The sequence below is a fragment of the Falco rusticolus genome, chromosome 4 (assembly GCF_015220075.1).
Source record: "Falco rusticolus isolate bFalRus1 chromosome 4, bFalRus1.pri, whole genome shotgun sequence".
Classification (NCBI taxonomy): domain Eukaryota; kingdom Metazoa; phylum Chordata; class Aves; order Falconiformes; family Falconidae; genus Falco; species Falco rusticolus.
In genome coordinates, this window is record NC_051190.1 from 16,914,731 (window position 1) to 16,940,243 (window position 25,513).

A 25,513-nucleotide genomic window follows, 5' to 3' on the forward strand; every position below is an offset into this window, starting at 1 on the left:
TATCAATTGTCTACACGCACAGAAAGCATCTCCTTTATTTGTATGCACATGACCATATGTGGCGGAATGAAACTGGAAGGGAACACCTGTGCATCAGTCTTCCATAATTTTTTTTTATTATTATTTTTAAACGGACTAAAAAGCTGGCACTTTTAAGAATGCACTAAAAAGCTGGTGTCAATCCCAATAAATTAAACAAACAAACAAACCAGCTAAGAGGAATAATAAGAATAACGTTAAGGGAAAAAAAACCCAACTCTTTCCTCATATGTGTCATATGAGGCACCCCAGCTGCACCCTGACCTGTGAAATACCACAGCTATACAGTAAGGCATCTAGGCTGTGTTATCAGATGTACAGAATAATGCATAATCAATAGCTTACAAGAAAAGTAGGACCCAGCTAGCTGGCTGTCCCACCAATGCACAGATCTTCGGACAAATTCTCAGCTCACACTAGCCAGCACGCCTCTGCTGACAAAACTATTGGGATCTGGTACGACACGCAGCCAGGCTACAGAGACCTTACCCAAGAGCTAAAGCGCAGCCAGCACCTCCGGACTCCAGCAGATTTTACACCTAACTCACCCGAGTGGGAGAGCCGCCAGAGCTGTGCCTGAGCAGCAGAGAAGCGAAAACTCCTGCTCTGGCACGGCTGCGCCATCGCTCCTCTCCATCCCGGCAGGCACAGTCTACGCACTGGTCTGGGACAAGAACCAGCCTTCCTCTGTCCAAGCATTTAACTAAAAAACACACAAACACACCGATGCAGTCACTTCTTTATGCTCTGGGAGAATTTTTTTTTTTTTTTGGTAATGACAGGTTCCATTATCTCCTGTGTATATTAAAATTGGCCTTTCAGCTCTTACGTTAATACCAGATCCCCAAGTCAGAGATGAACTCTGAGTGACACAAAGAAGCCATACTTTCAGATCAGGGCATCTCTCTGACAAGGTGCTTGACATGGCCTCTCTTCATGCCTCGGGACTGCAGCAAGAGAGAAAAAAATTGCCTGGAATCGAAGGTTTCCAAACTGCTCTCCAGCAGCAGTTATTTATCATTACTCTGTCCTACAGTGTCATTTCCCAAGCACCCAGGTGCTGCAGAAGAAAGAGGCCATCCCCTCCCTGCTATGAAGAGCTACGAAATATCTTGAGCAAAAAACTGGCAAAGGATAAGCAGATGGGCACAAGATGAAAGCAAAGCAATCCTAGGGCTGAAAAGCATGACTTTTATGTTTTGCAAAGTTGACCAGGTGGGTTTTTTTAAGGGGGGGAGGGGGGGGGGGGGGGAAGAGAGGAAATTCAACTCAGAAGACAAGAACAAAACTATCATAGCCAAAGCAGCTTTGAAGAAAATTCACCACCGCCAAGACCGAAGCACACCGCTTGCCTGCTGTACCTGGATGTGTGCCGCGGCTCGGGATTTCTGACCAGGAGTCGCAGTATTTGTGCCTGCAGCTCCCCAGCCTTCCCCTTCCCTGCACAGCCCCACAACCTGCCCCTGCCAAAGCCACACCAACCCAGCAGAAAAACCAAACTCACAGCAGGCACCTCCAAAGGCGTGTGGGCACGGGGTGTCTTTATTCCCTGCGCTCTCCTCCTTGGGAAGCAATCCTTCAGGAGCCAGCTATCAGCTCTTAACGACCAGTTTTGTTACTCACAGGCCCCACAATGAAACAGGGGGTGGCTGAGGTTACCACGCTGTGGCAATAATCAAATTTAAGGGGATTATAATCATTATAAGCTAATCACGGTAGAATTATATATTTTTAATTAGCAGCTGCTGTGCGGTTAAGGCACTAGAATCCCCCAGCTGTTTGCTGGTAAGTGCAACAAACTGTATCCTATTTGAAGTGCAAAATACATACTTTTGCATGGAAAATATATTAAGGAAATCTAAAAACTGCACTTAAAAGCACTATATACTGTAAAGTGTCATTACAGAGCATTCTTTTTGCTTTCAGCATTGGAATGGTATTTTTTTAATCCCATAAATTCTTGCATTTAATCTTATACTGAACGTAGGCCAACTATAAAAAGGGAATAATTTACAATACATTGTGTATATTGTTACTTCAAACTACATAGTAAATCTTCCAACATTTGGTATAAACACATTGTGTTTGTCTACTCATTGTAAGTCTAGAAAAGGACATATTTCTGCAGAGCCTTACGAGGTATTCACTGCATGAATAATAGAGACTGAATAAAACTTGTCATTTGGATTTTCTTGTAACAACAGACCTTAATCCAAGATTCGCAAGTAAAGAAACAGATCTCCGCAGTTTCTGTAACCACCCCTGCTCACACTGCTATATTTTTACATTATTCTTCAGCTGCATTTTAACTGAGAACCTTTCTGCGTTATCGCAGAGAGACTCCAACAGGCACCAGCCCCCAGAGATCTTGCTTTGTTTAAAAATAAAGCTAAACCCAACAGCCAGTTCATCTGGAAAAAAGCTGGTTTTGTTGAAGGGCGTTCAATTATAAGGAAGCTGATCAGAGCCTGCAGATGATTGCCAAGAAGAGCTGCTCTCTAAGCACCCAAATTTGGCAAAAGTCTACAAAAAAAACCCAAACAGCCAAGCAGTTGCTCTTGCCTTCAAACACATTTTTCAAGTTCCCAGTATTAGACCAGCCTCCTCCTCCTCCACAACCCAATGGCACTGTGACATTCTGGTCTAACATAGGGTAGCAGCAGAACAGCATCTGAGCACAGCCAGGCCCCTCATTCCCACCACCTCCCACCTCTGATAACTCGCCCCTTCCACTAAGGAAAGTGCCAAATAGTGCAGGCTGGTTGGAAACCTTCTGCAAACCCTTCCCACTCACCCTAAAGCCACATTATCCGAAGTCCAAACAACTCACAAGATGGGAAGACTCACAAGGATCATTAACAGTTACCAAGACATCCTTTAGCATGACACTGCTGAGTGTCAACAAGTTTTTTTGCCCTCTGCATCACCTTATTTTGACCAGACCACATCCACCAAGCGTGGGCTTGGTGTCTCCTGGACACGCTCCCTGGGACACAGATAATTTCTCCAAGGCTGCAACAGCTTCCCTGCCCACGGCTAAGGAAAACTAGTCTTAGAGAGGTTAAAATACAGAATTAGGCACCGCAGTAACTATTTGAGGGTATGTCTTAAAGTATGTCTACAAGCCGCAGGAGAGGGCTCAGCAGCTACTTTCAAATCCCCAGCCCTCACAGAGGGGAGGGCTCTGGCCAGGGGAGCAGACGACCACCTTGGCCAGGTGATGGGCATCTCTCCAAGCCAAGGCAGCCCAGCTCTGGACAGCCTGTCCCTGGGCCCAGCATCACCCCCGCCTGTGGCAGCCAGCCCCTGCCAGCGATGCTCTGCCTGGCGCAGGCTGCCTGCTGCCGCCTCAGCCTTGTCCTACACAATGAGGGTGACACTTCCCCATCTCCGCAGCCGGTGAGCATTTGTAACTGTTCCAATGTCTCCCTCACTGCAGACCAGGTATAGATTCTATTACCGCAGAAGACAAATGCCTTTAGATTCAGCTATTTCTGATAGAACTGTTTGCTCTGAAATAGGCGCAATACAATCCAGACTGCATACCGGCTGGTAACAGAAACTGCCATTCCTACGAGTCTGCGAGCGCTAGGCAGTCCTGAACAACGTCCTTTGCCATCCCTGGGGACTTTGACTAACAGTCAGCAAAAGACGACTCTGAAAACCCCAGAACTATTATTTGACTGAAAGATCAAATACCCTTCTGTTGACTCAGACTAACACAGAGCGCCCTGGCAAAAAAAACAGGCATCCTTGAAAGTTGAGAGCTCTCAGGTAAATCATCTGGTCTTGCAGATGGGTGCTGCTGTCAAGGTTGTCCTCACCACCACCACCCAAAACTGGCCGAGTGTTATTGATAGCTTCCGACAAGTGACGGGAGCCGTGCAGGACTTCAGCTCTTCTCTTTCCACTCTAAAGCACAACATACCCTCAGAGCAAGCAGAAAATGTATTCAGGGGAGGAAGGGGCTCAAAAAGACAGCTGTTACACCCAAAATATTAGCATCAAACACGGCACTTTCAAGTCACAAGGACACAGTCATCACTAAAGACTCTGACAAGAAGAGATGCACAAGGAAATCAAAGACTTCCACAGAGCTGTGGTACCAAGCCGTACCCAGGCAGGTAAATAATGGACTAAATTAATTGCCTGTAGCATGACACAGCTGCAAAATCCTAGAGATTTTGACTGCTTTGCAGCATCGTTCTTTCAACTCCACCCCATGCTGAGACTTTAATCTGCAGGGCTGTAATGGTACCATCAGCAATGTTAGAGGCGAGACTAAAAATAAACACAGGACAAGAAAAATGCAAAGCTCCTCCTCCCTGAGAGGTCTGGAGGGAATTTCCTGAGTCAGTCAGACTGCTCCATCACTTGTTTACTTGTTACCAAGGATGAATTTTCACAGCAGCGTGTGTGGTTTTCACTGAAGTTTCCAAGTTAAAATCAACAGGGCTATAATGTCATAAGAAAACCAAACACCACTAACACTCTCTTGAGAGATGGGATCCTTGCTGCCTCCCTGCCCAAGCTGCACACTGCATTTCCAGGGCAAATACTGTGTTTTCCAGGTCAAATACAAAAGTACTGGGGGCAAAGACAGTCCCTTGGTTCATGGGATGAAGGACACCAGCTCCCATAGTAACCTGCAATGAGTCCAGCATCTTACTCCGCCCATTAGATCTATTCACCCCTGGATAAAGCAGCTGTCACACAACGTTCAGAACAGCTGGAAGGTCTGTCCCTCCAGCACCTCTCCCAAGGTCCTCCCGAGTGCCGAGAGGCATTTCGGGAAGGAGAGGTCAGCTCTTCTCGCCGTGGCACCCATGGAGTACATAACTGTAGAGCAGCAGCCGCACCAACTGACTTCAGAGCTATATAAAAAGCTGGCACAAAGATTTGTTTATGAAGAGCTAAAAATTAAGTTTGACTTTAAATAGCACAGTCACCAGTAATGGCTCAGAGGGTCACATTCTTCTTCCATTTCTGCCTCCTCTCCCCCCTGAGACCTCCTCTTTGCCCAGCAGCTTTCCCAAAACGGTCTGCAAACATGGCAGAAGCTCCCCACGAGGGGGGCAGGCAGAAATCTGTGGCTGAGTTGAAGGAATATGCTTGCGAAGGGATGCTTAGCACTTCTACACCACTAGCCGTTTGTTCAAGGCCAACACTGCAGCAAAGACCATTCCCATCTGCGGCAACTTGGTAAGTCAGATACTACTGATGTAGTATTTCATGAGTTCACTACATATTCCGTGAAAATTTTAAGAGGTGACTACAGGTTCATGATGCTGTCAAAGAGAAACGCTCACCTTCCCGTTCCACAGCACACAGCTCTCCATGCAGCTCTCCTCGTTCACCTCCGCTACCCCTTGAGCACACACCAGAGGAAAATATAAGATTTCAAGCTTTGCAAACTCCCAGCCTAAACCAACATCCTGTAAAACTATGAGTTAAAGGCAGGAACACTTCACTTCCAAACCACAAAGGCTGTAATGAGTGTGGGTTTAATTGGCTGGTACAAGAGCTGCACAGCCAGAATCAGCAGCTGGCAATGAAATCAGCCCTTCTGCACTGCAGATTGCTAAACTTTTGCCCTTGTCTGCAATGTGGTGTGTCACAGAAGTAATTCAGTACCCATAAAAAGGATTACAACAGTACTTAAGAAAAAGAAAGCGCGAACCCAGGACTAGTAACACACCAAGTTTCTTCCCCTAAACTTTCTAGTTGTACAGGGATCTATCCCTGACCCTGCACTGATTAATTTCTACTACGAGCCTGTATTTCCAAAAGAAACCTGTAGATTTTAGCTATCACTTATGATCTGGCCCTTTAGAGCTACTGATTTCAACAAGCTTAGTACATACTTAAAAATCTCATTATCTAGAATTAGAAATTAGTTTCTTTGAAAAATCAGTCCCAAATGACCGAAGTCTTTATCAGGCAGCTACAGCACATCTTCTAGCTTCTTTTATTTAATGCATCATTCACAGTTATTCACATGTATGCCCAACTTCTCCCTCACAGGTTTACACACAAGTTCTGTGCTAGTTTGCATCTAACTTCAGACTATTTGAAGAAAAGCCAGATTAGTGAGGAACAGGATTTTACAGCAAAGCCTTCCTTTCATCTGCTGCAAAAAGCTTCGAATCTCATAAAGCCGATGTAATAAACTTTCAAGACACGGTATTTCACAGAGTTAGCAGAGGCACATTGCTATCACTTGATAGTTAATGGAAGTTTTACGGTTTACACTTTACTTAAAACTATCATGTTCTGGCCTGAAGAAATACACACTAGGCAGAGGAAAAATAAATAAATGAAAACAAACAATAACACAATCGAAAACCAAAACCACACCAACCAGAACTTAGAGTGATATGCGCAAACATCTTTTAATTCAAAAAGCCAGGCTGACCTAAATAAAAGTAGCACACATGAGAAAAGCAAGACATCATCATCCTGCAAGCAGCTGAGGAATTGCTGCTCTCGGCCTCTTCCCACTGTGAAGCCCCGGGCGCCGCGCTCAGCCCGCACCAGGCGGCTCCTGTCTTGGCTAAGGCAAGGCTCAGCCCAGAAGCTCCAATGCCGTCAGGAGTGCAACACTCCAGACGAAATGCAGAGCAGAATTTAAACTCCTCAGTCAGTGCAGTTATATTCCACAGGTGTACCCTCCACACCTTTCTGCTTTTACCTGCACAGCTTTATTATAAATTGCGTCTTGTCCCCAGGGCTCCATACTAAGAAGTTGCTCATTCCACGGAGCAAGAATCAGAAGCTTTGGACGTGTCAGGACAAATCCCACCAAATGTAAATTGGTGTAATATACAGATTTACACTTGCTTACATGGCACTAGAAATGGAAAGGCAGTAACTCAAACTGCTGCACAGGCTCCTGCCAACAGCGGTGATAAGCATTGCTTTCTTAAGGCTGAACAGAGGTTCTGGGGAAAGACAATAAATCACAACACGGCATCTTTGAAAGGGGAGCAATGCAGGAGCTAAGCCCCAGTGGCTCCACAAACACTCACTTCTCCCCAGGACTATAGGCTTTGGTGTTAATCACTGAAACTTAAGTTTTGCAACAGTTTTTATTTTAGTTAAAATTGCATGGAGTGTTCATTAATTTTAACATTGTGTGATTTGCCGTACCCGTACCTAGGAACGCGCTGAACCCTGCAAGCTTACGCCTGGCATGTTCACAGAAGGACTAGTCCCTGCTCACACAGCCCTGCATGCTTCATCCATCTCCTGCCCCAGAAACAGGCCGTAGCAGGACGCTGCCTTCGCTGCTGTCAGACCTGACCCTGCAAGCACCCAGCAGCAGCCCCAGGCAGCACGTCCCCAGCCAGGCACCCCAGCACCGCTCACCCCATGGAAGCCACCGCTGCCCCAGCTCCAGCGGGGACAGCAAGCAAAGCAGGATGGGACCCCTTCCCAACACCCAGGCTGAGACAGGCTGTGCATCTGCCCTCTGAGCTGCACAGCCTCACACAGCATCTGGGTCTGTATTCTCCAAAAATCAGTCACTCACTCTCACCCCACCCCCCTCAAAAAAAAACAAAACTGCATGCCAATTGCTAAAAATGCTGCAGATCAGGTACCTGCACCACGTGCTCAACTTGTACTTTAAAGGCATTTACTCCTACATTTTGGTGCATTCTCTTGACTCAAGATATTAAATCAAATGCATTGAGCCCACTTCCCTCTGTACAAGTAACAGGGGGTTCTATTAGCACACCTCGGGTAGAATATTAACTCCAGTGTTTTTCTGGGAAGAGACTGCATTTAATCTGGATTGCGATTGGAGAGCAGGAAAGGAAAAAAAAGGTCACCAGAGTAAACACAGCACCATTATTAAAGAAATGGGTTAACTATCAACCACAGGTACGAAACTGTGGGAACAGGACAGCAACCCAGTCCCACCTGTGACGATGCTGGCTGCTGGACAAGCAGAGAGCAACCCAGAGATGCTGCAAGAGGAGAAGGACTAAAGCTCTCGCTTTGTTCCATAAATAAAGGTTGGCTCTGTAATAGGTATCCGTGGGGTATTTGGGGTGCACTGATTTATTAACGAGAGATGCAACAGCCAGCAAGGCAGTTTTAAGATCCATTAAAAAAATATTTTATGCCTGATATCAGGGAGCTCTGCAGGGTTCAGAAACGGAACAGACATTTCTTCACATAACAAGAATAGCCAAAGGCAGCATCCGATATTCCACAAAAGGCAACAAACATCATAAACAAGGTACATAAAGCCTCCGTGCTTGCAGGCATAAACTGCCCTCTGCCTCCAAGAGATCAGGACACTCTCCCAGGGCCGGGTTATCTTACCAGCAGGTGCCATCTTCTAAAAGAAATTATATTAACCAGTATTTGCAACAAGAAAGCAACTGGGAGGGCAGACAGTGCACCTGGATCTGCTGTGACACATTCTACACCAAAGAAAACAGCATCATTCTGGCACCAGGTCAATTGCACAAAAAACAAAGCCAGAAAATTTGTAACTGTTACTTTTTTTAAGTACCCTCTTAGAGAAAAAACAACACTTGTAAGGAGGTGTTAAAAGGCAACAAAGGAATAGCTACAAAAAAAGTCAAAACATGGCATCAGCCCAAGCCTGCCAAAAATGAAGGGATCCTAGTAGATAAAAGAGAAAAAGTAATACCAAAAAAAGTGAGTAAAAATAGAAGTTCCAGTATATGACATGCCTTCAAGCTATAGAAAAAGCATCTGGATTGTCCTCAGATCCCCTCCCGACTGCTGTCTAACTTGGTAATCGTCCCTCTTGAGCAACAGGGTTGTCTCAAGCCGAGCAACGGGGCAATGCCGCTTGCCTCTCATCCCATGCTATTTGGGGCAAAGCACCTTCCAGCCAGAATGGGAAGAGCATGTGCCCTGGGTCCCACAGACCTGGGTGCAGTCCAAAGCCTTTTGGCCAAGTCCAGAGGATGCCGGCAGCCGGCACGCCACCTCCTGCTCGGGGCGCTGGGATGGACCATCTCCAACCGGGGAGCTGCAGCAGGGCCACCAAAAAGCAGCTCTGCAAAGGAATACGCTGGTGCAACTCATTGCAGGTGAAAGGAAAAGTGCAGGAAGCCTCATGGCAGCCTGTCAAGGCTCCAGAAATATACTCTCCACCTTATTTTCGGAGCCTGCCGTTTATTGAGCATTGCTAAGGAGACCCGCTTCTCTCCCGCACCCCCTCCTTTCACAAGGCCAAGTGCAAGGCTCAGCAGTACACCCTCATGGGACACATCCCATAGCCTGCCGCTCTGCTCACCTGAGCACAGCAAGCTGAAATCTCTTTTCTTTAAAACATAAAGGAAGGTGGTGGGAAGCTGTTTCAATTGTGCAATTTTCACTTTTACTTCAGTTACAGCCACCCATACAGCTCTGTATCTGGTACCTGCCTGCCAATGTCCTTCTGCTGGAGTGACAGCAGCGGAGAAGGAGCTGAAAACATTTAAGCAAAAGATGTTTTGTCATTCTGTGAAGCGTTAACACCGCTCAATGCTTTTAAAGGACATTACAATGACTTGGCTGTGGACGCAGGCTTCCCAGCTCCACTGATGGACTTCCCAATGCTCTGAACATCACTTCTGAAAAGCAAAGACCTTGGAGTGTTCCTCCTCTGCTCTCCCCATGGTCCCCAAACTGTGAACCAGGGGGATATTTGACTTTTCATGTCTAAGCTAAGGCAGTGGCAGGGGGCAAATCCCCATTCAATAGAAACTTGAGGAAAACAAAAACCCGAGCAGCTGCATCTGAAATTACATGAAGTCCAAAGCCATCAAGTGTGAGCCTTAGGACAGAGAAAGTCAGGCAAGTGCACAAATGCCTTCCACGTGTTCTGGATGGAAAGAAACTGAATTTTTTAAAGACTAACGTGGAAACTGCTTTAAGCAATTTGTCATTTTCAATAGAGGTTCTGCAGTAAAAGAGATTTCGACAAGCTAAACAACTTCCTACCGGAGCAGCTGCATGCAATGTTTAAACTACCTCTTGCAGACTTCTTAGAAAAGGAATATTTCTAATTTTGCCATTCAGGAAGACTTTGAAATGTCACTGCCGTTTGATTTGACCAGTGAAGAGGAAATGCAGAGTTGAGAGAAGAGGAGGAACAATGCAAATACCATTCTGTATTTTTTAACTTGGTTTCAGGCAGCTCGGTGAGTGGGTGCTAAGAAGTGTGAATATCGCTTATTTACCTCCAAGAGGCAGAAGCTTCAGACATATTTGCTGTAAATGTCACAACTTAAAGCTCATCTGGATATTACAAAGCACTGATGTGAAATATCATCTGAAAGACAGCTGAGTGTAAGAGCATCTTACTGCTAAACTTGAGCTAGAAACAATGTTTTTATGGCAAAAAATGTTCTCTGAACATGATCAACTGCAATGCATAATAATGCTGAAGTCTCTTCTACATCAGGGACTTTGAGGAAAAATAAACACACAATAAATATTCCCCACTGTTTCTGCCACTGGTTCAGACAGCTATCAGCATTCAGCAGTGCTGCTGCTGTGTCCGAATACACGAAAGTTCTGTCCTTTAGAGGCCTTGATGAAATTTTGTTTATCAGTTGGTGATGCTAATGGGAAGGAGCTCAGGGAGGAGCAGCAGATTCTGTCTGACACAGCCCACAGGTTGCTGGGAGGATGCTTGAGGTTTATAAAAATGGAACAGCAGCAAAAATCAGCCACATGACTACACTTGGTAAAATCCACCTCCATCTGCAATCGATACAGGAAAAGAGGAATGCCAGTTTTAATTGAAGTCTGTAAGGCGGCTTAAAAAGTCCCTAAATTTTTAAAGAAAAGTTTTTCATCTTCCTGGTGAGTGCACACCCCCAGACTTGGAGGGAGGGAGGTGCTGCAGAAACACTGTTTGTCAGAAACCAGCCAACGAATTCCTGCACCCAGCACCTCCGGACCCAGGCTCCAGCCAGGCAGCTGATGTAACCTTCCCTGCCAGCTCAATCGCATCACATCGTGGAAAAACACGCTCACTCCCAGCCAGGGGCAAGATCCCATCCGGGCAGCCTCCGCTGGGGCTGCTGCCGTGCCTACCGAGAGGAGAATACTGAAAATAAAAGTTAACTGTGACGAGCCAGTTTGGGAGCCAGGGTTTCCTTGCTTTCCCCAGCAACCCTTGGGGGAAGAGCAGGCAGCGCCGTTACAGCGAGATGCAATGACAAGTCACCCACTCCGCCCCAGGACTCAGCCTGGCACAAGCACGGCAGTCCTGAAGCAGGGCACCGATGACCAGGCTGAGTTACGCACCAGCTATGCTGAATCAATTTGAAACAGATTTTTGTTAATCCACTGCAACCTTTTAAAATCTGAGCTTTTCAGGATTGTGACAACTTGCCCAGCTTTTAGGTAAACAGCAATTTCCACACTGGTTTAGGCAAGCCTCAGCACCAATTACAGCAACTTTTACAACCATACAGACAGAAAAAGCCTTTTGCAATGCGTTACATTAGCACATGCTTAAATTTAAGCACTCTCATTTTTACTGGGGCTTTTCTCATGTGCAACAACTTCAGCAGATCCAAATTTACAAACTAATTGCTTACCAGTTTGCAATGTGACCAAGATATCCTATCCTGTCAGAACTATGTTAAAAAAAGAAAAAAAAAAAAAAAAAGCACTGTATTTAGCTCCTGGAAAAACTGATATGTGTGTATTTCCAGCATCAACTAATACAACTGGAAAATTGGCAACAGAAAACAAAAATAAATGGAAAAGCCACCTTGGATAGTCCCTAGGTCATCTCTTCTGCAGATAAAAACATCAGCCTTTGACACGTTTTACAAGCAGACAGTAAAAAAACCTATTGGGTATTTTAAATGGAAAGACTCTCATGGCAAAATTCCACTTGAGCAGGGCAGCCTGGCGTTGCAGAAGGGAGCTGCTCCACCTGAAGCAGTTTATCCATTTCCCCTGTTTTAATGCGGATCCGGAAAGCAGCAGAACCCCCAGCACAGCAATGGGGAGCTGAGATTTGCAGGCCCACGCTCTTGCCACAAGCATCCCAACTGAGTCACACAGCCTTGGTGCTTGGCTTCCCCCCTCCAAATGTCACTTGGGGTCTTCTCAGTCCTCACTCTCCGCCTGCAAAGCATCCAGGCAGGGACAACTCCCAGGTTCATGTGCTGCCTGGCACAAGAGGGCCCCAAACTTCAGCAAGCTTGAAAGATTGCCCTCGTGCATCCAAGTGTTCACCACTTCTCCCACCCTCATAAAGCAATGACCTTCTGTTAAAGTGTAACTGCCACCTGCCCCTGGAATGAGGGAGCTAAATGCCACTTTATTGCCTTTAAAATGCCCGAGACCTGCGTGCATGGTGAAACCGGGCACCTTTCTGAGATAAGCTTTATAGGCGTGCTCTAATTTTCCCTCCTGCACTCTTGAAATGACTCACAGGGACCAGACAAAGGTCTAGAGAGCAGCTGCCCCCAGCATATGCCAGGAAAAGGGAATCTGGATCTGCTTCAGCAGCCACGTCGCATAACCCGATTAGAAAGCAAGAGAGGTCTCATGGGCGAGCCGCCTTTCAAAACCAACATGTTCCTGCAGATGATTTACAGCACAAGTATCACCGAAACGGTTTCACCACGGGAACACCACAGAAGTGAATGTTTTTACAGGATCAGAGGCTGCCCATGCATCTTGTGATGAGATAATGGGCATGGGAACTGTTCTTGGCCATAATGGTGGTGGTTTCAGACTCTTCAGCTTTCAAATAGCTGTGCCAACAGCAAATTTCACCACTTATGGCTAAATCCATGGCATTGGCTCTTTAACAGCCCGAGCTGCCGGAGTCATGGGATTAGTTTCTATTTAAAAGGGGGGGGGGGGGGAAGGGAAGAGAAAAAAAGAAAAGACAAGAAGAAGAGATTCTGGAATTCTTCATGGAAACAGCATTTGACAATATGAATGCAAAAATTAAAGATATACATATCTATTCATATATACACACCAGTCACATGTTCTAAGAGCCTCACCCAAGAATTCAAACTATTTTGATAGGTGATACACAGTATTTTCACAAGCCCCTCCTCTTAGACTGGGTACAGGCTGTGTGTAGATATAAAACTTTCCCCTATACGTAAACCCTCTGAGCAGGCAACGCTTGGGCCAGCACAGCCCTGGTGTCCTCAACACCCTGCCTGGATTTTGCCCAGAATAGCTCCGTGTCTCCCACAGAAAGCCAGAGATGGTCATTGGGGATTTAATTGCCTCGCTCCACATGTAGTGAACAAAGCTTCCTGCGACATGAAGGATTTATATAGACTGTGGTTAAGTTCAGACAAAAATACCTTCACATGAAATTAGGTCAACAATTTCAGCATGTCCATATTTCTTCATTAAAAAAAAAGAAAGAAAAGAAAAAGAAAATGGGGTAATACAGCTATGTATGTATGTAGAAAAGTATTTGTCAGCTCAGATCCCCATTTGGAAATAGTCTGATTAATAACAGCAGATAGTAGTTGACAGGGAGGACTCCATAGTGCACACAGACTATATGAAACTTTACAAAACCCTACCTGCCATTGCTAAGCAAGTTTGGTATTTGCACATAAACCAAATACATAATGTTTGCTGGGCTATGGGCAGAAGACAATCTAACAATAACAAAAAAAAAACCCCAAAGCCATTCCCTCCCAAGGAACAAACTCACTGATTTCCTTCAAAAACAACCCAACCCCTGATGCTCAGAGTGCCCCAGGGTGAACCCAGCAGAGCCTCTAGACTGCTCATGCAGCCAGGCTGGTGCTGTTCCTCTGGAGCACAATCAGCGCACATTAAGAATATGTAGAATATTCTACATTAGTCGCTTCATTGTTTAAGGAAAAATGCATACTGGGGAAAAGAGAAGGCCACGATTCTTTGTTTTGCATCTAACTAATCCCTCTTTCACCCTCAGGACAGGAAGAGGACAAACCATCAGGTGTCCTGCCCCCCAGGACTGTGACGGGGAGGCTCAGCTTGGAGGTGACAGTGTCCCCAGGTCCAGCCAAACCAGGCTCACTGGGGATCCAGCTACCCCAGGGCTGCGCTGTGCCACACGCCCCGGGCCATCCCCAGCTGGCCAGGGAGCTGTGCAGGCTGCCCTCCAGCAACAGCCTGGAGGGGCATGACTTCTAGGCACCACATCCCACTGGGATATGCAACAACAAAGTTGCATCCTATATTCTACATCAGCGAAGCATTTAGGGTGCCTGGAACAAGACGATGGTGGTCTAGACCACTCTGGGACTGGGGTCTGTCATCAGCTGGAAAGACAGCCACGCGCCTGGCTGGTCCTGCAGAAAGCACTCAGCTGCCTCTGCTTTTAGAGTCAGCCTCAGCATCAGTAACAAATCCAGGAGCAAACATGGCAGTCTTTCCTCAGTCCAATGCTTTTGGTATCTTTCACGTATCTCCTGCTGCCCATCTCTCTCTGCCTCTCCTCCAGCCATCCTTGCTTTACCACAAGGCTCCAGGGAATTGTTCCTCTGCACCTCCAAGCCCCTGCAGCATCCTCCCATGTACCTGCTGCTTAAATTGCTAAGTGGGAGTTCTACCCGCACCTTTGGGAAAGGAGGAGGACATGCATGTTCCTTGCTGTTTTTAAGAAAAGCCTTTTCACAGTTCTTCTGCAGACCAGATTCTCACCTGCCCAGTTCAGCCTGTTTGGGAAGTAGCTTTCCTCTCCCTCATGCATCCAAAAAAATCCAAGACATCTGTGTCTGTCATCAGTTTGGACTAACACTCACTTAGCACAGGATCTGCACAACTGGAACAAGAGAAGTTGAACATCAAAGTTGTTTTTTTTGTTTTTTTAAAGTACACAATATCTACACAGCTTTGTTTGTGTTGAGGGAGTGGCTGGATTTTAGGCAGCTTCTTTTTCAAAGGCTTTTTGTTAATAACTAAATGAAAAACCCAGAGTTGAGGTTTTCCCCTCAAAAAACAAGCCACTGTGATTAAGGATATGAAGAAAGAAAAGCCGGTCTCTTCCCAACCTAATTGTACTCAGGCACTGACTTCAGGGCTCCAAAATTACAGATGTATAACCCAAGACAATGAACTCTTTAGTCAAGAATTAGCAAACCATGCAAAACTGATTCCTTATTCAAATGCCTCGCAATTGTATGGGCATCTGTTCCACTTTGCAAATCATCCCAAAGGCTTTGTTTGTTTTTTTTTTTTCCTGTTCCATTATGAACACAGGGCACTTTGCATTATTTTCACACCGTGTAATAAGCGCTATTGTTTAGTCTAACAGAGGACAGTCAATGAAATCCAACAAATATTTTTACCTTATTTTTCTTTTAAGTTATGATGCAAGCCCTCTCAAATATAAAAACAGGAACTGTTCTTAGTCAAAAGCCAAGTCTGTAAAAATGTAACCCAAAACATCAGGACGTGAGGAAAAAACTATTTTGTTTCTCCAAGGTCTACTAGGGGCCGTTAAAAAAATAATTTATGTAGGTTTAAATAATATTACTAACACAAAACAGTTCAGCACAAATGATGCCAAAGTCAGGACTGGGGACTAGCAGAGAGAGTGGTGCCATCATTCCTGCCCATAGCAGCAGAATAGCTCTGGAAACCATTTAAAATGTCACAGGAGGGAGGATGGATGGAGTGTCTGACCTTTGGAAACTGAAGGGTGGATCTCAACAAAAATATCCCAGCTACCCTGAGCCACGCTGCTCCTGCAGGGCCAAGAAGAATGTTGGTCTACCTATTTGGTCTAGAAGGAAATGCAAAAAAATAAAAATTAAGGAGAAAAGAAAAAAATAATAATCCAAATCTGCCAACTTACCAGCCCAATGCAAAAGCTGCCAAGCTGCTTTGGAAACAGGCAGCTTCTTCCACAGCTCTCTATCAGATCAGTAGAAAACAAATTCTGGATGATAGCCCAAGCCTTAAGTTTGTTTCCCGACACCAGATCCTTGCAGGGAACCCCACACTTAAGACCATCAAATGCACTTAACATGTGGATGTCTGTGGGCTGCCGGGTCCGGCAGGACTCGGAGCCTTACCTGTCCAACCGCCACAACAGCCAAGACAATGTGAGTTGTGTGAGACTGAAATATAAAGTGAGGGAAACGAAATATCAAGTGTCAAGAGAGACAGAGAAAATGATGATAGTGGTGCAAATCACACTTCTGCAGGAGCTGGTCTTGCACGCTCAGCAGCGCTGTCAGTCAGCACCGAGAAGCTGCTGTTTACTCTGTCCTGCCAGGGGTGCCTCCGGTGATCCTTGCTACATCACAGGGGGGATGGCCCATCCCTGTGCCCTTGGTGCAAAAAGGTCACTTAATACTCACTTTCTAAAAGGCAAAGATATTTTTTTTCCAAAGCCAAGCTAGAGAAAAACTGCAGAAAACTGGACCAGGAGGATCCCGTATTTTGCTGCTCCAGGATTTGAGACACGGAGCTGGGAGAAGCGCAGGTGGGATGAAGGGGTCTGAGTACCAGCAATCAAAGTACCAGCAGCTGCTCATGGTTAGGATTCCTGCCTTCAGCAAACCTTTAGCCTCACACTCTTCATACTCCTGTAAATTCACAGCACTTACTCATAAACAACCAGGGTTCCATGCTTTTCACCAAGAAATTTAAGTCACCTGCAGCACGCAAAGATCACAACCCATATGTCCTGATGTACAAGTTCCAGTCAAAGTCTGAGGAAGCGGGGAAAAAAACAACAAACAAAACCAAACACCTGAAATAACTAGCAAGCATAGCTTGTGTCTGGACTAAAGTAAGGGAATGTAAATAACAAAATTGGTCAATTATTGTAAAAAAACCTCCGTGGAGGTTCTGAGGATCCTACCCTTGCCCACAGCTCAGACCTTGCTAACGGGATGGAAAAAGCCCTCGAGGCAGCCGCATCTTCTCAGTTTCCATGTTACCTTCAAACTGGGCAATGATGAAATCTAACAAAAGAAGGACATGTTGGCCCAAATCATCAGTTCTGCGCAGCCACAGAAGTGCTGCTCAGATCTTTACACGTTACTGTAGCTGCCCTTGGGCAAATGTTTTCCTTGTGCATACAGACACTGTCAAAGGAGTTGGGGTATTTCTCAGGCAGGAGCTAAAGAGATGCAGAAACAGGCAGAGGAGATCCCTGAATGATTGCAGCCCGAACCAGAAAAAAAATGATAATCCCAAACACGGGAACAGAATAAGCTATCGATGGTTTGGCTTTCAAACCTGTTAAAAGAAGTTCTTGCATTTTTAACAAGATACATGGAAGATGAATAGCAGGTCAGTAATACACTCATGCAGGAGCTATAACTTGGTCTTCAAAAATAAACCGCAACAACACGCAGGATGGTGTTAACATCTTATTTTGCAATGTTGAATGACTGATCGCAGTTAGATTGTAATTGTGATTTAATTGCTCTGTGATCTGACCGGCCATAAAGAAGAAGCCTGGAGTCCCATCTCAATGGGTAGAAAGATTAACTTTATTGTGGAAAATATAATCCCATTTCATGCCATTAAAGGGATCATATTAATTCCTGAAAACTTTTATAACAGCAAAGATGGGCACTTAGGCTCTGATGTCCATCTCTGGGGTGCTACCTCATGGCTCTGGAGAGGATGGATGGCTGGTTTGCCACAAGCAGGATCACCTTCTAAATCCTGACAAGTACTACACTGTAAATTCAGGCACAGTAAAGATAAGGTCTTGCATACAGCAGTATTTTAATACACAGACATACACAGTTCATGACTAATAAATGTCATACTACTTTAAAGAAAGCAGATTACTGATTTGTAGCAAAATACAGTAAAGTGATGGAAAAAGAGATTCTGCCTTTATTTTATGTTTCCGTAGTGACTAGCCTGCACAATGCTCATCCCAGTGGGTCAGCGCTGAAAACAGGCCTTATAAATCTAAAATGCATCAACGTCTCCCAAGTTTGTGGGTGGCAAATCTTTCACCCCACTTCCAATCCGCTTGGGTCCTAAAAGAATTTGGTTCAAATGGAAAAATGACTTACAGAACTCACCGTGCTAGTGACCAGCACTCAGCTACACAAAGACTAAAGGAAAACACTTTCTGGGGCTCACGGCGTGATGCTGCAGAAGTAAAATAGGAATAGCAAGAGCTCATCTAAACAGCTTTTCCCTTCGCTTGGCCCAACAGGGGCAGCTGCCTGCACCTGACCCCGAAGGCAAGCTCGCACCTCGGGGCAGCACGCGCATCGGCACTGGCTTTCGGTCTCTGCAATGCCAGGCACTGTTGCATCGCGCTCAGCGCAGGATGTTCAGCACCACCGCTAACAGAAGTGACGCTCTGCTTCCCAGCGTTTGCTAAACTACTAGACACACTAAAATTTAGAGATGCATCGACTTCTCTTTTACTTTTTTCCCACCAAATTTTCCTCGAAAAAAACCCAAAGTAACAAAACCAGCAGTTCTCTCACAAGATCTCTGAGGAACATAAAATTAAAAGGCCCAAATGCCAGCTAGTTGAAATTTTTGAAAGAAGCTGGTTTCGTTCACATGAGTACATGCAACTGGTTTCAACATTTCATGATTACTTCGTATAGCAAATGCCAGCCTGACATTGAAGCGTTGAGTCACTGCACTGTATTTCAGAATTTATCTTAGGGTCAAGTTAATGTTTGAAAAAAACAAATGCAGCTGATAGCGCTGAGTAAACAGTGACCGTCTCTGTTTGGGATCACGCCTGCTCCTGTTTGCCTAGCACAGGGCTAAAACAAAACCCACAAAACCCACACAGCTCCTCCCTGCTGTGGGATCATCCCAGCTGCAAAGTACTATGAAAATTATTAACTGCATAAACTGATCTCAACACCTCCTGGTTTCAAAGCCATTGGCCATTTAGAGCTTGGGAACCTGAGACTTTTTAGGGAAGCAAAGCGCTGAACTGAGAAACAACTTAATAAGCACAGAAACATACTAGCTTCAACAGCTTCCCATACCAAGCATCTAGTTTGGTATGATTTGGTTCAGGTCATCTAACTAAGGACCAAGAAAAATATAAATAAAATAAAAGGCTGCAATCTGAAATCTGAGTGTGCCCATCTCTTACTAAGGGAAAAAGAAAACCCAGATACCTTAAACGAAACACAGTCAATTGTATAGATACAGCCTTAACTCTTCCCTTGTGAAGAAAGGCGTGAAAAACTTCTGTTCTGCTGTGTTGGACTCTCTTAACCAAGATACATCAGAAGAAACAGTGTGCACGATTTTACTACTGATATATCCAAATGAGGTATACATTATCGATTTATCCAAGTGAGCTATTTTGCAAAATGTGAAGTGTATTCAAGGAAGTCTCAATATTCACAATACAGCCGAGAAATCATTGTGTTAATTGCAGCTTTACACAAGGATATGTGACCATTGTTCCTATAATTCAATCTATTAATTCTGTACTCTCAGACAAACTAATAATAAAAACGCATTTATTAACTCCACAGGAGTTAATTGCCAATTTTATCAGAATTTAGGCACCGATGCAAGATGGAAACAGTCAGTCATAGAAGCACTACATGTTAAGTGAGTTTTTTCACACATTTGACAGTTCTGAAAGTTACTAAGATACATGGCAGCAGATTCTTCCTCTCTCTCCCCCAAAACCAGGCAACTATGGCAGTGTATTTTTTTCCTCAAACAAAATACCAAAAAAGGGCACATATGGTGAAAAAAAAGGGAAAGCTTTGTTAAAGTTCTTCAGCTTTCCTCACTCTTTCTCACGTGGTAAGTGAAGGACCAAGAAATCCCATATGAGCAGCAAATACTGTTATTCCAATTAAGAGAATTCATATCGGTTCCTCCTTTTTGTACTTTCTAGGAGCCTATTCAAACTTACAACTCAAAAAACCAAGAAAAAAATACCGTATGCAGACCTGTACATCTATAAACCCTAGTTTAATGATAAACCCTGTGCACAGCCTACTCCACCTATGTTTCACATCCCAGTCCCTTGTCTTCCACTAAGTACAAGGTCAGAACAGTTATTTTCTCTGTTCATGCTTGCAGATGACCGACTTATTTATAGTAAATTTCCTGGTTTTCCAGCCTTGTAAATGCCATACGAAATAGACAAGGCAGTAAAATACACACATTTCCAGGCTAATACTGTCCTAGCACTTCAGCACCAGTCTATTAGGCACTAAGAACTGGTAAGGGGAGGAGAATCATAGTTAAAAAATGTGTTTACAATCTTATCTTCACACTCCTTTGCTGTCTTCTCTAGTGCCACACACCTCCTGTTGAATGACAGTTGCCATCCCTATAATGAGATTTTTAATCAACATAGACGTAACGCATTTTAATTAAACCACTCTCCTTTACTAAGCTTATGATGCTGATCCACAAGGGAGGTGCCCACTCTGTGCAGAACGGTGCACAGATGCCAGGCTACCATTGACAGGCACAAGGGAACTGCTTTCCAGACCACAAAAACATTTAATGATTTAAAATATGTATTTTTTTCTGTTCTGCATTCCTGTCTAATAAAGCATTTAAAAAATTTAAAGGGGGGTGGGGGGGACAGGGACGACTACAATCCCACAGTACCCAGGGGCTTGGCTCTCACCTCTGGACAGGGATGGTCCGAGGTTCAAGCGCCTGCCCTGGCTCCACACAGGGTTTTGAACCTTCTTCTCCCAGGTTCTCCCAAGTTTCTCCCTTTTTTACTCCCAGGTAAACCCAACCAGTATGCTCAGCCAAGGCGCTCTGCCCCTTCTGTCGACCACATCCTGGGGCTGAGACATATTTACCATTATATTCTGTCGTTTCTGGTATATTTCCATGAGATGTTTCTATATAGATTAACTACTAGTGTTTCCAAAATAACAAAAAGTTTAATCACAAATTGCTTGGTTGGGAAGTTTATTTTTTTTGGTTGGGTGTTTTTTTTTTTTCTTTGGCGAGGGGGGCCACTGGTTTGGTTTTTTTAACGCACCTTCCTTCATCATCAACACCGATCACATTACAACATCAGAAGCTGTATTTTCACACTTCTGCTAAAACAATCAGTATGCAAAAAGAAACCTGCCTGATTTCCTCATACTTTTCTTCATGCTTTTCTCCCCCTCCTGCCTGGGCAGGGAAACCAGCAGGCTCAGGTTCCCTCCCCACTTCCCAGTGAAGCCCAGACATTGCATCAGGGCAAAATACGTATTTGTTTAAAGAAAACTGGTTTTGTTGGGAGTTTGACGCTGTTTGCTGGAATTTCTAGTGACTCTTGGAAATGACTAACAAGTAGCTGTGCTTCAGTACAGCAGCTCCCGGCAGCTTGGAGCTGACACTGCCCCAGAAAGGGGAGCAGGTGGCAGAGGGGGATTGCACAGCCTGGCTCAGCTCCTCTCCGACACCCCACAGCTACGATCTGCTATGGCACCGGAGCTTTGAAGGATGGCTGTGAAACAAGTGCACGCAGCCCTTCAGCTCAGCTCATCAGCAAGGCTAGGGACAAGACTTCAGGTGACAGTCCTGCCAGCTGGCCATAAACGTCTGCAGCGACCAGCTGGGTTGAACCAAGTACAGAAAAAAACCCTCTCGCACCACCAGCCACAGCAAACACCCCAAGTTTGGGATGCAGACCTGTCTGGATGATTAAATAAACTTTCCCCTGAGGAATCTCTTGGGTGATCCAAAGAAAACTTCCCTTCCTTCCTCCACTTGGTGCTGGCCCTGGGGTGCTCCTTTGCCCCAGCACACCTCCAGGTGTCCGGCTGCTGTCCCGCTCCTCCTGCCCATCTTGCCAACCCCAGCGCTGCGGCCACACAAGCCGTTTCCTGGCACTAAAGTCCTGCCCTGGAAATCACAAGCCACATTAGCCAGACCTGTTACACTAACCTGTTGAGCAACTGCTGCGAGTACACGAATGGGAAGTAGCTTTTCTTTTTTTTTTAATCTTGCATGGGAGGACTTTTCCTATCCTCTTCCCCTGCCAAACAGGAGAGCTACCTGTGCATGCCTTCACCTGTGCACTACAGGGCTGGGAGCACAGATGTGCCCTCACCTAGGGCAATACAGGGCTAAAAATAAATAAATAAATAAATAAAAAAGCCAACCTGAGCTGACTTTCAGCCAGTGAAAGGACTCGCCTCGTAGGAGGGTCACAGCTTTTCCCTTCCCAAGGCAGGCAGCCGGCAATCACGTGCTGCACTTTCTGAACAAGCCTCCGGTCATCACCCAGCAGCGCGGCTGCTCGAAAGGATGCTCAGCTGGAGGAGGGCATCTCCACCACATTCCCCCTGCTGCGGGTCTGCCCTGGCCGCTCCGGGGGTCAGCCCCAGAGGCAGCCCCCTGCCCTGGCGCCCCTGGGTGCCCCGGCACCCCTGGGTACTCCGGCATCCCTTGGGTGGTACCCCCGCAGGGAGCGCCGTGCGCTCCGCGGAGCCTTAGGGAAAGTCTCACGCAGTTGCTCGCCGTGCTTAACGCAAGCCAGAAACTGCGGGCGGCCTCCGGGCTGAGTCAGGACGCGAAGGTGCCCGGGGATGGGTGCCCACGGCAAAGGTGCGCACACCAGTGTCCGCAAACGTACGGGCACCGCCACACGCCGCCGGTAACTCCTTTCGGGGTCCTGTGCAGCCCCAAAGGGCTAACGCTCGCCTCTCCCTGCCGCGCCGCACTCGCCCTCGGCCACCCAGCACTACAGCAGGGACCCTCCGCCCCCCACCACCCCGCGACCCCCCGGAGCGGGCCCTCCCCGCCCCGTCGCTCCGCGGTCCCGCTCGCACCTTGTCGGACGGCTTTCACCGCGATGGGGTCCTTGCAGCTCCGGATCACTTCCAGCACGTCGTAGCGCGGCAGCCCGGAGACGCGGACCCCCTGCACCTCCAGCAGCAGCTCCCCCTCGCTCAGCGCCGCCTCGCCGTCCCCCGCCGCCGCGCCCGCGTAAGGGAACTCGCCGTGCTCCGCGCCGCCGAGCAGGGCGAAGCCCAGCTGCCCGCCGGGCCCGCGGGTGAGCGAGCACTGCCGCACCCGGCTGGCCCAGTGGTTCTTCTTCTGGACAACGCGCGACATGGCGCTGCGCGGCCCTCCGCGCCCGCGGACGGGCGGTAAGCAGGTGCGCAGGGGGCACCGGCCCGCTGCCTCATAGACCGCGCCGCCGCCGCCGGCCCCTCAAGCCATCACCGCCGGCACCGCGCATGGCTCCGCGCCCGCGGAGGGCGCGCACCCACCACCCGCCCTCCCTTCCGCGCCGTCCCTCGCCTGCGTTATTATTAAAAAAAAAATAAATAAAAGAAAAAAAAAAGCGCTGAAAAAGCAAATCCGGGCGGTCCTCGCCCTCCCGCGCTGCTGCTCTGCTTTACCGCCCCTCTCCGCGGGCGCTGCGCGGGGCGCGGAGGCGGCGCCTTTAAGGCGATACAAAGACCCGTTTGTTTTGTTCCACTTCGGTCCGTCCCGCTCCGCCGCGCTCCGCGCTGCCGGCGCAGGCGCCCTGGCACACCCCGCCCCGGCCCCCGCCCGCCTCCCCGCCCCCGGCACGGCCCGGCCCGGCCCGGCCCGGCCCCCCCGCGCCCCCGGCCGCGCTGCCCCCGCCCGCCCCGCGCCGGGGCCCCCTCCCGCGGGCGGCGCTGCCGACGGGGCCGGGCGCGGCGGAGCCCCCGGGCAGCCCCGGCTCGGCGAGGGGGCTGGGGGCGCTGCCCGGCGCACGGCGCCGCTCGGGGAAGTTCAGCCCGTGGAGATGCTCAAGTTTCGGGGGCAGAGGGAGGGTAATGCTCTGCTCTCCCGGGAGGATTTGTAGGGTTTTCCAAGCGGCAGAGCTCTGGAATCGCCGCTCACCTGTGCTTTCCAGGGGGCTGTTAGGGGGAGGACGCGATGCAGCCAAAGTCCCGAGTAAAACTTGCACCAACCCGTCACGAAAAGGGTACCAAAGCGCTTGTGCGAGCCTGACTTAGAGCCATGCTCGTACCCTTAGCTCTCCCCTCCTGGACGGAGTGCTTGCATTTGTGTCCTTAATCATGTTCTCCCGATTTATTTTCCCCCGTGTGGGTGTCTGGAAGCTGGACAGACCTATAGCGAGGTGTGTCTGCTGGGGAAAGGGACGCGCATCCCTCTGCGTGCCCTTGGCCACGACTCCTCAAAGTTACCCAGAACTGGTGCAAAACTCAAAAGGGGAAAATAAGTAAGCGTGCACGTACCAGCTGTCCCTTCCAGGTCACACTCCACGCTTCCAAACCTGAAAGCCAGGCCTCATTTTGAGCAGTCTTATGCATGACCGAACCCCTTCCAGCAAGGAATTCAGTTGTCAGATGCGTGTGTGCCCTATTTTGCTGCTAATCGGGACTGAGAAGTGACACAGGGAAACAAAGAGCCGGGTCTGGCTCCTCGCACTGCCCTAACGTTTGCTCTGCCGGTACAGCCCGCTGTCTGCAACTGCGTTGTTCTCTCATCTCCCATCTCTCAAGCCATGTGTGTATCAAAATGATGTGCAGCGCGGGAGAGCCGGTGGGCTCGGGGAGCCCATGGCTGTAGCTGGAGATGGAGCTCAGCCTGACGTCCTCCAGTGCTGGCCGAGCTGATGAGCCAGGCTTAGCTCACAGACCTAAGAGGGGTAACGGGCACCTTCCCTGCCCTTACATCTGTCCTAGATGAAGTAGGGAAGCCTGTCCCTCGCTCACACCCTGCATCCCCATCACTCCTTCCCCCCAGCCAAGATCTCATACGGCTGTTTCATAAAATGCCCATTGCTGCAGGTGCTGCTCCACAGCTGCAGCAGCCGCAGTCTCCGGCCCGAGTGGCACAGCCACCTCCAGGTAAAGGAATGGGAACACTTTGTCCAACGTCACATAGCACAACAGCGAATGAGCTCCATCCCCTGTGCCTCAGGCACCTCTGTCGAGGTCTTCATGGGCAGCAGACGGGATTGCCAGTGCTCAGAAAGTTGGAGTAAGTACCTGAGTCCCTTCCGAGGAGCAGGGCAGAGCCCACCTTCCTGGGTATGAAGGGCAAATGCAGAAGCAGACTCATGAAATTCAAATTACCTGTTGTCTAGCCCTTGTTTTTTACCCTATTTCTAAGAGGTTTCTTTCCATTTGGAACTTTAATACTTCATTTTCACACTTAAAGCTGTGTTGATCCCCTATATTTAAGCAACAATAACTGCCTTACGTCTGCTTTCGCTGGCTCTGCAACCGGCTACCCAGTTTGTCACTTTTAGGATGATGTCATGCTTTTTATCGTACCTTCACCAGTAAAGACTGGTTCAGTGATCAGGCTAAATCCCTCCAGGAATAAATTCTCTGGAGGCCCACAAACCCCAAGGAGCAGCAGCATGGCTAGCAGGGAAGGCCTGAATTCTCATCTGCACCCCAGCTGATCCTTGTGTCACACGTGTGAGCTCATAGCACAGGGACACTCTTGTTCACAGCTGAGAGCTGCGTGTGACGTATTTTCATCACCATCATTTTGCGGGATGTGTTATGTGACAGCCCTGCTAAGCTAAAATTCATCTGGGATCCATGTGAGCATCACA

The 25,513-nt window shown here is 47.5% G+C and overlaps 1 protein-coding gene across 22 annotated transcripts in view; it reads right to left on the reverse strand.

The window, feature by feature from the left end:
- MAGI1 (membrane associated guanylate kinase, WW and PDZ domain containing 1) overlaps positions 1–23,473 on the reverse strand; it is a 355,846-nt gene extending 332,373 nt beyond the window's left edge. For 17 of the 22 annotated variants that reach the window (XM_037382555.1, XM_037382553.1, XM_037382563.1 and 14 more), the window contains exon 1: positions 22,773–23,472. In XM_037382555.1, the coding sequence (XP_037238452.1) occupies positions 22,773–23,058 (286 nt within the window). In that variant the 5' untranslated portion in view covers positions 23,059–23,472. Of the gene's footprint in view, positions 1–22,772 lie in introns of all 22 variants that reach the window. The other 5 variants (XM_037382565.1, XM_037382557.1, XM_037382566.1 and 2 more) reach the window with 2 other exon arrangements.
- Between the last annotated feature and the right edge of the window lie 2,040 nt (positions 23,474–25,513).